The sequence below is a fragment of a genome, unplaced genomic scaffold, assembly GCF_019419815.1.
Source record: "Pyrus x bretschneideri cultivar Hongxiangsu unplaced genomic scaffold, Pyrus_bretschneideri_v1 Contig39, whole genome shotgun sequence".
Lineage (NCBI taxonomy): Eukaryota > Viridiplantae > Streptophyta > Magnoliopsida > Rosales > Rosaceae > Pyrus > Pyrus x bretschneideri.
The window spans coordinates 407,177-419,493 of NW_025999712.1; the positions used below are offsets into that span (position 1 = coordinate 407,177).

The 12,317-nt window shown below is 40.0% G+C and overlaps 4 protein-coding genes and 1 non-coding gene across 8 annotated transcripts; 2 read left to right on the forward strand and 3 right to left on the reverse strand.

Annotated features, from left to right (window-relative positions):
- Positions 1-214: 214 nt before the first annotated feature.
- On the reverse strand, positions 215-2,896 carry LOC103935265 (probable protein phosphatase 2C 26). 3 transcript variants are annotated; one of them, XM_009345028.3, is made up of 11 exons: positions 2,648-2,896; positions 2,513-2,564; positions 2,048-2,127; positions 1,789-1,870; positions 1,611-1,681; positions 1,442-1,521; positions 1,259-1,356; positions 936-1,059; positions 751-833; positions 600-648; positions 215-514 (listed from the first exon to the last, which is right to left on the reverse strand). In XM_009345028.3, exons 1-11 carry the CDS (start codon positions 2,794-2,796, stop codon positions 462-464), a joined length of 921 nt encoding a protein of 306 aa, XP_009343303.2. In that variant the 5' UTR covers positions 2,797-2,896; the 3' UTR covers positions 215-461. The 3 variants fall into 3 exon arrangements, 2 of the variants coding, with proteins under 2 accessions (XP_009343303.2, XP_048420711.1); XM_048564754.1 differs by having other exon boundaries at positions 1,611-1,684; positions 1,792-1,870; positions 2,648-2,895; XR_007251020.1 differs by having other exon boundaries at positions 492-514; positions 751-828; positions 1,611-1,684; positions 1,792-1,870; positions 2,648-2,895.
- A 669-nt stretch (positions 2,897-3,565) lies between these two features.
- Positions 3,566-3,636, forward strand: TRNAG-GCC. Its single transcript has one exon. It is a non-coding gene; the product is annotated as a tRNA-Gly (tRNA).
- Positions 3,637-4,043: 407 nt separating this feature from the next.
- On the forward strand, positions 4,044-4,874 carry LOC103935264. Of its 2 annotated transcripts, none has more exons than XM_009345027.3 (2): positions 4,044-4,172; positions 4,256-4,874. In XM_009345027.3, the coding sequence occupies exons 1-2, from the start codon at positions 4,139-4,141 to the stop codon at positions 4,831-4,833; spliced, it is 612 nt and encodes a 203-aa protein (XP_009343302.2). In that variant the 5' UTR covers positions 4,044-4,138; the 3' UTR covers positions 4,834-4,874. The 2 variants fall into 2 exon arrangements, with proteins under 2 accessions (XP_009343302.2, XP_048420742.1); XM_048564785.1 differs by having other exon boundaries at positions 4,064-4,172; positions 4,247-4,874.
- LOC103935263 (malonyl CoA-acyl carrier protein transacylase) lies at positions 4,823-8,301 on the reverse strand. The gene is given in 11 exon segments (XM_009345026.3): positions 4,823-5,201; positions 5,298-5,384; positions 5,465-5,641; positions 5,737-5,817; positions 5,908-6,045; positions 6,140-6,188; positions 6,531-6,673; positions 6,875-6,941; positions 7,062-7,147; positions 7,935-8,080; positions 8,083-8,301. Coding segments are annotated over 11 exon segments (1,161 nt in total). The 5' UTR covers positions 8,207-8,301; the 3' UTR covers positions 4,823-5,138.
- A 433-nt stretch (positions 8,302-8,734) lies between these two features.
- On the reverse strand, positions 8,735-12,317 carry LOC103935266 (shewanella-like protein phosphatase 1). The gene is made up of 9 exons (XM_009345029.2): positions 12,022-12,317; positions 11,118-11,218; positions 10,864-10,977; positions 10,413-10,625; positions 10,180-10,315; positions 9,890-10,065; positions 9,425-9,513; positions 9,253-9,322; positions 8,735-9,144 (listed from the first exon to the last, which is right to left on the reverse strand). Exons 1-9 carry the CDS (start codon positions 12,278-12,280, stop codon positions 9,058-9,060), a joined length of 1,245 nt encoding a protein of 414 aa, XP_009343304.2. The 5' UTR covers positions 12,281-12,317; the 3' UTR covers positions 8,735-9,057.

Here is a 12,317-nt window from a genome sequence, read left to right on the forward strand (position 1 = left end):
CCCCATTTGGTGGGAAGAGGCTTTGTTGTTGTTGTTGATTTCTGCTTTGTATTAGAGCCGTGTTGGTCTTGCGTTTCAAGACACATTCTCCTTAGAAATTCAAGTTTTTCTCGGAAAAGTAGTTTTAACTCTTTAAATAACCCAGAAGTACTTTTGAGTATTTGAAGCTTCTAGTCATTTGAAAAGTATTTCCAAACAAACGTTGACACAAAAGTTTCACTTGGACTGTTGATCTTTATTTTGAAGAATCCATGGCATTGTACTCTTAAAACAGATAAGAAATTCAGACAACAGCTAGAACTTAATAGCAGTGAGGACTTTTGTACACAAATATGAAGAGATGACTTTCAATCAGTTGCCGTAAAACCGGATGAAAATTGCCGAAAAACTATAGCCCGGCTACCCGGAAAAGGGAATGTTTGTATTTGAAGTTTAAATCTCTTGGAGAAGACTAAAATGCTTCATAAGCTTACAACCTGACCAACAATCACAGTGATATCATCTGGCTTTCCACCTGCACAACAGAAAACTCAGGTCAGCCAAGAGATCAACGAATAACGGGGCCTTGTCGTCATAGTATAAAATCGGATAGGCCGTGCCTGTAAGCTTCATTCCGAGAATCTTCTTCCACAAGGGAGGCTCGAAACCCTGAAAGGTGTTACGGAGGAAGGAAATCAATACGTAATTATGTTTTCGTTGAGGAAGAGTATTATGATTTCGAAGTTGGTTAAGTCAGATCGATGATTGTACCCTTGATCTAGCCTCCATGGAGTAGGGAGAATCGAAGTTTGAATCCAACGAATGATTGTTTGCCAAATTAGCTAATGCCTTTGCTAACATTAAGATCAATTTCAGTTAGCAATAACATAAATCCTGAGCTGGATTAGTTACTATTTAATTCCCCATCACGTTTGTTTGATTTCGAAAACACATACCAGCCTCAGCAACGTCTCTGTATCCGGCCACTGTCAAAGCAATTTCATGGTCGAAAACATTGTCAAAAAGTCCGTCTGAGCCCATAACTATGGTGTCTCCTTCCATCAACTCAACATTGGAAACCTGCAATCGGAGTGGAGCACTTGAAAGTCTTACGACCGTTGTGTTTCAATGCAGAAAGCAACTAGAGGAGATATAAAAACCCGCGAGACATTTGTGCACGTGTGTGTGCAGTTGATTCGAAGCAGGACTCTTGGACTGAAAGTTTAGAAAGACTAGAAATGCAGACAGTAATTGCGTAAGGTTGGATCAGTGTAAATACCATCGCATCCTGATACGTTTGGCCAACAATCTCTGAACTAAGTTGGTATGGACAATCGAAATAGTGTTCTTGTGGAGATGTGGAAAATTTGATTTTACCTGCAAGTCAGGTCACAGCTACATGTCACTTGAAAATAAACTGAGAGTTGATCAGAACTGGTGCAAAGAAAGCCTGAACTATTACCTTCACGAATAACCCTTAATCCGCAATCGCCAACATTCGCGATTTTCAGAATCCCGTCCCTCTCCAGCATGGCAATCATTCTAATCAGCAAAGGAAAGCTAAAGTAAGAATCTCTTGAACAAATATGGCAACTATAGCGAAGTTCTCTTGAACGAAATGATGATCTTACACCGTAGCAGAACCTATCGAAGAGGTATAAGCATGTGCTTTTCCTATCAGAATTTGAGGATCGTTGTTCACCTGCTACGTAGGAGACATTCATGGTTCTTAGCAAACACGAAATATGCAGAGACTCGAAAATCTACTTAACAATAGTGAAAATGCTACTTGGTTTAGAGAGAAACTACCACCACATCTCCCACAAAATTTGAGGCATTGGCCATCAATTCTTTCGGGAACAATGAAGGATCTACATCCTGTTCAGCCCAACTGCCAAGCCAAATAACAAGAAGATCACAAATTCCGAAATCAAGAAACGACTTACAGCATCGGTACAGAAAAACATCTGAATTATGTGTCCACTCCTTTGAGTTTATTAAACCAGTTTCCGTGGATTCCTTGTTCTTTTTTTTTTTTTACTCGTAAAACGCTGTTTGAGAACTTTACCCGGATACACCATCAGCAACAGCAAGAACTCCTCCATTGTAGCTGCTCACGAAGAAAGCATCTTCCCCGCCTTTTTCAATCTTTTTCACGCACACAGACTTGCAAATGTTAAAAAAAAAAAAAAGGGAGAAATTTCTTAAAGAAACTTGATGCTTACCACAAATAAACTTATAAAGCATGAGTTGACATGCGTGCCTTATTTGGTGTCTATGATTGAAATGAATTTGGTAACTAGACTAGACTCGATGTACGTTTGAAGGTAGAAGATAGATTAGACAAGAAGGCAGGCTTACCCCTTACAATCACCACAAAAACAGTAGAATTGTGAGGGATAAGTTTCCTTCATGACGAATCCATTTCTGCCTTCAAAGTAAGTAAAATTTGGAAGTAGAACCATTCCATACTTCAATCCAATCCAATCCTAGACACCAAGCGAGGCCACATGTTTTGCGAGCTTGCACTAACCTTGTTGGGATGTGGAATAAGATAAGTTCCAACAGAGAAACACAGCTCTGGCCTACATAATTTTATCAGAAGCTCAAACAGTTAACTCGAAGAATTTGACTGAAACGATAAGGAAAATCTCGGGATTGGGCTCACCGAAATGGTTTGAGTTCCGACGAAGCAGCACAGCAGGATAGCAATCTTTTCCTCTTCCAAGTTTCATCAGTGAGTGATAGAGCTGAGGAAATGGAGTGAATGAGAGGGTGAGACTTCGGAATTGAGGCCCGGAATATGGGAACTGCCATTTTCCCGCTCCCCCTCCCTCCCTCACTCACCTGCCAGGCAAGCTTGTAGGAGAGCTCAAATGTGTGGCTTAAAGTTGATACTTCAGCCACAACCACAAAGCTTCTTTATTTGCACTTCCACAAGTGAGCAATCAGGGCCCATATGTGGCTGTTTCTAGTAAGCGCTTCTCAGCAAAAGTGCTTTTATGAACTTACCTCTCCAATTAAAATCCAAGTGGAAAAGAAATTACTTTTTATAGGACAATACATGTATCCGTCGTGTAGGTGCATCTCATTGTCCATCTAGTTGTGATTAATGTATTTTTTAAATGTATACGTATTATTATCTTTTCTTTGCTGGGTATAAATTTTAAAAGCATAATTGTTCTTATGTCATTTGTCATTTAAAAATCATGTCTAGCAAAAATACAAAATAATAATAATAATAATTTGAAGATTTTTGGTCATTCTTATGTATTAGGTAAATAAAGGATCATTGTGAGGATACTAGTTATTATCAAAACCGTTTATTTGTTTCATACTTCTTTCACGAAGTATTGAAAGTGTTTTTTCAGGATTTACTTGCATTTTTATTAAGGATTGGTTCTAAAAATATTTTTACCAAAAATGCGTTTAATCGTACTAAAAACACTTCCAAACGAATCCACGATAAAAGGAATTGGTTACAAAATTTCAGTCATAGACTAAAAGCCTTGGTTATAAAAGAACACACCGAGAAAGCAGCTAAAACAATTATATTTGAAGACTTTTCCTCTCAAATTCCAACAAGGCACCAGTGGTCTAGTGGTAGAATAGTACCCTGCCACGGTACAGACCCGGGTTCGATTCCCGGCTGGTGCATCCCTTTTTCTTTTTTCTTTTTTCTTTTGTTCTTTACCTATATAAAAGGGATGTGATAACCGGACGCATTTTTTTACTTCTCACACATCTTTTTAATTTTTGATCATCGGATCGAATGAATTAAAGAAGATTAACAGACAAAAATTAACAAAGAGTGTGAGAAGTAAAAAGGGGTGTGTGGATAGCACACCCCATATAAAAATGTATAGAGTAAACTGTAGCAATGGTCCCTCAACTTTAATCAAATTGAAGTAATGATCCCTCAACTTATCAAAATGTGTAGTTATGACCATTTTCGTCAATTTCGTCAGAATTTTGTCAAAATAAGTTATGTTGAAATGACCATTACTACAATTAAGGTCCTTCAACTCATGAAAATATGTAGCTATGATTCTTAAATGGATAATTGGTACAATTTACTCCAAATGTATATATAGAGTTTCCCCAAAACGAGCCTCTCACACTTGTCGGGTGTTTGGTTCTCTCCACCACTGAAACGACGATGAACGCCGCAGCTCCTCCTGATTTCATCCAAGGTTTCGTATTTCCCACATTTCTCTTCCTTTTTTTTTCAATTTTCTCTACTCATCGATTATTGATATGTGCATAGTAATTTCAGTCGCAGACTACCAGAACGGAAGCGATTCCGACACCAACATCGACGACGATGATGCAGCCGCCGCCGAGTTCTACCAGCCAGTCTCCGCCGTCGATTTCGAAGATGACGAAGACCAGATCGGAAACGACGCCGCTACGATCCACTCCCAGCTGCACTCCAACGGCGTCACTGTCAATCAGGTCGAGGGGGGAATCTCGTTTCTCCAGCTAAACGACGACGTCGGGCGCAATGATCACTTGAACAGCAGTAGGGATGGCGAAGCGGAAGAAGAAGAAGTGGAGGAGGAGGAGGAGGAGGCTTCCGATTCGGCGATCATGAGGGCGTTCAGAGAAGACGAGAGTCGCAGAAACGCGCCGCTGACAGGCGGAGAACGCGACGAGGGTCAGAGAGGCCATGCGTGGAATTTCCTTCGCCGGAACTCCTCCGCATTGGGCGGGCCTGATCGCCGAGAACAACTGGATGGACCGCCTTCGCGGGCTCGGACAATCTTCGTCCCGGAGCTAAAACAGTTTAATTGTATTCTCTCTTTTTTATCTGATTGGAGTGGACTGCAAATTTTCAAATATGTTCGGGTGTAAAATATAATTTCAATAATATTAATATCCAGCAATTCACATAATTATGCACTACTAATTCTGATTAATTAAAAAGAAGGTTACAATTAGGAAGCAACAAACTTTATTATACCAAAAACAGGATTTCTAATCGCCTAACATAACTCTAAACAGTAGTAAATTCCGGGAAAGTTGGGAAGTAGAACCGTGACTGCTGCCCCTGCTCTCCGCTGCCGCCAACAGCCGCCAGGTGCCGCCATTAGCAAATGTATTACAATAAATGGTAACGGGATGCTGCCGGTGTAGAAGTGCAGTGGCGATGGCCTTTCTCAAGCGGCAATGTTCTCAATGTCTGCACTTCTCTCCATTCTCTTCACAATGCCGGCTATAACCTGATACATGATCCAACCACAAACTTAGAAGCGAAGAAATTGAGCACCCTACGATGAAACTGAAATTCTATTGGTGTTCTGTATGGTCTTGTGTACCTTTCCGGGACCCAATTCGTAACTCTTCTTCAGCCCCTTGCTGAGCAGAGTCTTGACGGTTGTTTCCCATTGAACAGGAGAAGTTACCTGTCAATTTGAGTTTAGGTCTAGATCTGTAATCTTGCTCGTGTGACGTGATAGGGAGGAGAAAGTTCTAGATAGCTTACCTGACGAGCCAATATCTTCTTAATTGTCTCAGGATCTGAATGTGGCTGTGCGTCAACGTTGGAGATAACTGGTATTCTTGGTGTTCTGATCTGTGTTTCTGCCAACTTAGCTTCCAATCTTGACACGGCTGGTTCCATAAAACTAGTGTGGAAAGCGCCAGCAACAGCTAGACGCACCTGTGCGTAATGGAACAGGGGAGAAGTGGGTTCGTCATCAATCGTTAATAGAAGAAGGATGGAACTGCATCTAAGTAGGAAATGAAGAACGGTACCGTCATTCGGGCCTTGAATGACTTTGCCTTAGCCTCTACTGCTTCAATTCCTTTCACACCACCAGAAACAGCATAATTTCCCTACCACAACAAAATCGTGCTGTGGTCAAAACTACGTTAAAAAGCGCTTAAGATGCAATCACCTTAGGGTTACTAAGTTGAAGTTCTTACAGTGCATAGATAATTTGCAATCTGAACTTTGTCAGCATCATCAACTTCTGCATTGGCTGCATCACACAACTGTTGCACCTTGTCTGAGTCCAACCCGATGACACTGACCATGGCACTTTTGGCAGCATCGGCAGCTGCCTGAAGTAAGTTGTAAAAAGGAAGCATGTTAGTGTAACAGACTATGAGCCTAGTCCCTCCAGTAACATGAACCGACACACAACCAAAAATTTACCTGCATAGCTTCTCCCCTCAGTTTGACCAGCTTGAGCCCATCCTCAAAGCTTACATATTGAATCAAGTCAACAAAAAAAGGAAAGATTAGTACAATAAGATAGCCACCACTGAACATCAGACAAATGTACTAAATCTGCTTTCATGTATTTACGACTACATTAACAATAATCTCCTATCTTAAACCAAGTACTAGGTGAACAATGAAGGTGATGCTTCCTCTCCCTCATATTACAAACACGGAAATGCGGCATAAAAGTTAAATTCATGTATAAACTCTTCCTCGCACCCCCATAACAGGAGATTGCAAAATTAAACAGATTTTTCAGTTAGGTATGTATTCGTCAATACAATTGCAATTACAGCATATGCTGCTCAGTTGGATGACTCACCTGAATGACTCAGCAAATGCTAGGGCAGTATATTCTCCCAAACTTAGGCCGCACGTGACATCAACTGAATCAATGATCAGCTGACCTCCATCACGTGCACGTAGTAACTCAACAGCAGCTAGACTTGTGACGTAAATAGCAGGCTGCAAATTAGTAGTGGTGCATACTTATCAATGAGTCACAAGAAAAACTCATTCTAGAACATTTGACATAGAAGAGCATAAATGTTGTATTCCGACCCCGAAAATCACTGACTATAAGGTGCACATTCAAAACATTTCATGGAGGAACAACACTCCTATTTCTGTGGAACTAAACTACCGAACAAGCAATACAGCACATACCTGGCTTATAACAGTTGAATCTAGCTTCTCTTTTGGTCCATTGATACAAACATCCAAAAGATCAAACCTGCACACAACGTAGACATTAAATCACTCCCAAAAGCCAATTTTCCGTTAAATGAAAGAAGATAACTACATCTGATTCTGAGCTAAGCTAAAATTAACAAACAACTCTATTTAAAGTTACCCTAAAATATCATTTGCTTTCTTGTATAACTCTGCTGCAGCAGGAACACTTTGAGCTTCCTTTCCCATTCCAACCGCCTGTGCACCCTGAGTTGCAAACACAGTAGAACATTACAATCTAACATAATGAAGCTCAACCCGAAATTCAAAGTCGCTATCTTTAGCACCATAACATGATGAATTTCCAATCAAACACATAGGGCTCGTTTGGGACTGCTTATGCAGGAAGTACTTCTACTGGTAAGCTCTTTTGTAACAAGTGAATATATTAAAAGCATGTCAAGAAGTTTATCAAAAATCCAAGTGCTTACTAAAATACTTTCATGTCCACAAGCACTTTTGAGTTTTTCTGCAAAACATTGTTAAAAGCACTTTTGGCTCTTTTTTAAGTAACCAGTCCCTTCAACTATAGCCCAAATTGCAAACTTTTTACTTTTCATGTCAAATTAGCATTCAAATTTTGAATTCAATCCTAAAGTTTCATGGAGAAATTCAGAACTCTCTATCTTTAGCACCATAACATGATGAAACTCCAAACGAACAAACACGCATGGCCTGTCCGGGTAGGAAATACTTCTACTCATAAGCGCTTCTGCAAGAAGCACTTCTAGCAGAAACATGTCAAAATATATATATAATTCCAAGTCCTCCTTGCAAAAGCCCTGCACTAAAAAGTACTTTTATGATCCATAAGCACTTTTGAACTATTCAATTACTAACCCAAATTACAATTTTTCCAAAATTACAAAGTTTTCATATCAAACTAGCATTCAAAATTTGAATTCAATTCCCAAATTAGACTGACTATTGAGCAGCAAAGTAACGACATTGTTCACATTAAACAAATTAAATGGCAGCGGAGCAACGAACTCACTTGGCCAGGGAAGAGGAAAGCAGAGGAGGGCTTGTAATCGGCGAACAAGGCGTCGCTTTGCAGAGTCTGCGATCCGACGGAGGCGGCCGTGGAAACTCTAGATCGCCCGAGGTTTCGGACGCCGAGCTGGGCTCCGGCGCCATTCGGAGCCCCGAGAAGGAGGAGGAGTTGAGAGAAATGGAAGAGGGGAGGGCGATGTAGGCGGCCATGGTGGCGAGTGAGGTGCGTAGGATAAGAGGGTGGTGGAGGTTAAGCCTGAGGCAGGTGTGCATATAAGAAAGTGTAGGCGGATTGAGTGATATAGTGCGCAGAGGGCGTTGAGGTTAGCGGAGTTTACAAAGGTAGACGTTGGAGATGGCCATCAAAACCAAGAAAACAACCGTCCAACTGCTTTTTTTGTCTTGTTTTCGACATCAGAAATTTATTTAATTGTCGAATCACAATATCTTATATTTTTAACATTGCAATATCATATATCGTTTTATTAATTCATTGCTATATCAGACATTCAGTTAAATTTTATGTTAAGCTTGTTGTTAAATGATGAAGTGACAGGTGTGGGCCCACATCCTCAACTATTCAAATATTTTGCGCTCAGTTTTGAGTTAAATCTTCCTTTAGCTTCAAATATTCTATGTTTTTTCTTAAAGTCTGTCAAATACCAACCCAATGATTTAACATTTGCAATTACAATTCCCAACTCTTGGCACAGTTAAAAAAGAGTCTACAACAACAACCAAACCTTATCCCACCAAGTAAACCCACGACATGAATCTTAAACATCACCGTGCTCGATTTAGTAAATCTAAAAGTAAATTTATTAATAATGAAAATTACAATTACATCTTCATTCCATGGTAACTATATAGTATAAACTACATCTGCAGTTCCCGTTCAAATTGAATGAATAGTAAAAACCAAGTTCAACTAGATTAAATTAAAGTAAGAATCTTGAATGCTTTTGGGTATATATGATACAGTGGCATCTTCTCTCTATTCTTCTGCTATTCTGCTTCTGCTCTTAAGATGGTCAAAAAATGGCGTTACTCCTTTGTCGACGTTGAAGCTATTCTTCTTCTGTACAAACAATTCGAGCCATGGAAAGCAACTTGTTTGCTCATCTCTATATATAATCGACAACCGTCAATTCACTGGATGGATCCTTCTTGCTTCTTATAACTCTTGCTTTATTGTCTTTTATTTCTAGAACCTGTAAAACGTAGTTAAAATTACATTTTCAACGAACTTAATCCCCGTTAAATGTTCAAGAAATTAGCATCCGGCAGTGATGCATGAAAGTAGCTAAACTTAAGTTTACCTCGGGTCTTGAATTGAGAACTCCACTGGACATCCCCACGTCAATCCGCCATATGCTGCAGTCGTATTCACTGCAAAGAAGAATCCATAATTTAAGAACTGAATCTACAACAAAAGTACATTCGTTTGACATAAATGATCCGAACTGGACAGAAGAAAGCTTGGCATCGTACCAGTTTACCCCGGTAGGTTGAGGAGTATGCCCCACCACCATTCCCTTGGCACCAACTGCTTGTAGCGTCTGTTGAAGAACGTAATTTATCTGAAAGATGATTTCAATTTCAAAAGCCAAAGAAGTCAGTAGGAGACAACATTCATGGAGGACAAGAACTCAATCATGATTCCCAATCTCGCTAGAAGAATGACTGATTTATATGCTAGTGAATAATAATCAATCAGACTACCAAAACAATTGCAGAAAACCCCTATCGCTAGAACAATGATCGATTTATATGCTAGTGAATATTCTGAAACTAGTCCGGCTTTTCCCATTTCCAAGATAATCCCCTATCAGCTCCATAATTAAGCAATTTGAAACCAGTAGTCAAACACAGCAGCGATTCTTTTCATTTTAAGTCGCCCCAATTACCAAAACAACTGAATATGGAAAGGGAACCAAAATATAGCTATTTACTTGCCTGGTTAATCTGATAGTCATCTAAATCTGAAGTGTCTCTCGAGTACAATCGGTTCCAAACCACACTGTCATAGCCCCTGGTGGCTACAAAAGGTAAGTGAGGGTTGTCATCAATCTCAACGAGACCTCTCATCCAGTCAGATACTTCCCTGTTCATCCTCTCCACTCCGTACGTAACTGTGGAAGGAGCAATACTCCTATCAGGCGATGGAACAAGAAATATATACACTTCTCTAAAAGTTTGAATGGCACCAGAAAACCGCTTTGTTCAGATTGTAGTACTGTTTTTACCATGTTGAGGAACAAGACCACCGTGACAGAAGACCCAGTCATTAACCTTAAGAACAACAGCATGACGTGCTAACTCGCGTGCCAATGGACCCCCTGGCCTTAATAGGATTGATCTGGCAATCACACCTTTTTGCTTCTGTCCTAATGTTCGGAAAACATTATCAGAAGAAAAATTAAAAAGTAGTAATGGCCGAATGGGAAAAGAATAAAAAGTGAAACAGTGGATTCAGTACCCTCACTAGATTCCATGGATCCCAATAATTTTGGGGCATTTTCCTCTCTTCCTTCATCCTTTTAGAGACACCAACCCAGCTAACAAAAGCTTCTTCCCAGTCATCTCGATTGTCATCCAAGTATTCCAGGAAATCAAGACACTCATCAAATCCTCCAGTATCCACGTATCGGAAATCCCCTTCCACATTGATAGTCTCATGATTCCCATTGACCTACATCGTTACAGAGAAGACCATCAACAATATTAATTAGGAAACAATCTACATATAACTTTCTCAAATTTGCACCAGAGGGTAATGGATTCTCATCTTTCGAACCAACCTTCATGAAATCAGTGTATCAGAATGGTTAACACATTCTTCAACAATCAAATCGGGATGGAAAATACAGTGTAATTAAAGCATCAAATAAGTTTATCTAGCAGTGAGACATTCCAATTACTGCACAAACCTGAAAAACTGCTCCGCCTTCAGCTTTTGCCTGCATATCCAAAGATCTAAGCAAGGACAAAATCGCTATTTCATCTTCACCTCGATCAAGTATATCTCCAAGCTGAATCAACACCTAAGTAACACAAGGAAACAGCTTTATCCCCATGTTCTTCAAAAGTTACTAGCTTTCAAAACAGAAAGACAAAATTTGTGCCTGGTGAAGACAATAGCAAGAACCTTAAGTGTTCAGAATTATGTCAATGAAAGGTATACCGTTTCTCCACCAGTCCATACATCTTCACCATCAGAACTCAACACGCCAGCTGTCTCTAGTGCACATCTTGTTTGGCCAAGGTCTCCATGAAGATCCCCAACTGTATACACACAAATCACAAAGCCATAAATATATGTGAATAATGGTAAGTAAGTGCAATGGAAAGAAAGGTTGCTCCTTTGTGACCGAAAGGTCACAGGTTCAAGTCGTGGAAACAGCCTCTTTGCAAAAAAGCAAGGGTTTTGGAATGGTAAGGCTGCGTATGATAGACTTCTCCCCCACCCTTGCAAAGCGGGGAGCCTTGTAGGCTAGGGGTCGCCCCTTTTTTAATGCTATAATGGAAAGTAAGCCTGCAAGCGGAACCTGATATCGAAAACGCTAAAGATAGTGCTGATCACACCAGACATGTTAGCAAGAATGTGTTCATAATTTCAGATATTCAATTCCAACATTTGCATAGCTTCAAGCCAATACATACCAAATTACAATGGACAGTTAAAAACTCAAAATGTGCAGAATTACAACTGCTACCGCGAGTTTTGACACAGTGAAAAACACGGCTTAATGGATACACAAGCATCAAATCGTCAGGTATTCAGCAGAAACTAAAAAACTGGTCCTTTGACTAGTTAGCTAGGATTGATCATACAAATTCTAATGCATTCTACACTTTGAATATGCAAATTCAACCACAAAACTGAACAAAAATTAAATATTAATCCAACAACATAGAGCAGATACTGAGTCACTGACAAACCCAACTGCTAAAATCTTAAATTCAACTGAAACAGTTAAATAAACAACAACAAAGAAGAGAAATAAAACCAAATAAACATCTTTCATCACTAATAAATTAATATTCATACGAAAGTATATGTAAAACGGAAGACAAATGAAACGAACCGGCGACAATTCGGCGGCCGGGGGCGGAAACAAAGGTGGGCGGGCTGCCACTGACGACAATGGGCTTTAAAGCTTCTCCTCTGCTGCCATAACTATTAACATTCAGAGAGTTGGAAGACAAAGAAGAAGAAGAGGAAGAAGAAGGAGGAGGAAGAGGAGATTCTGAGAGTTTGCGGGGTTGGGAAGGCGGAGGAAGAGGCAGCGAGTTGAGACAGAGCGAAGCCATTGCTGTTGGGAAGAGCAGTGACTCAGGGGCCATTCATATTGGTCTGCTTTTTTTACTTTATTTTTGTTGG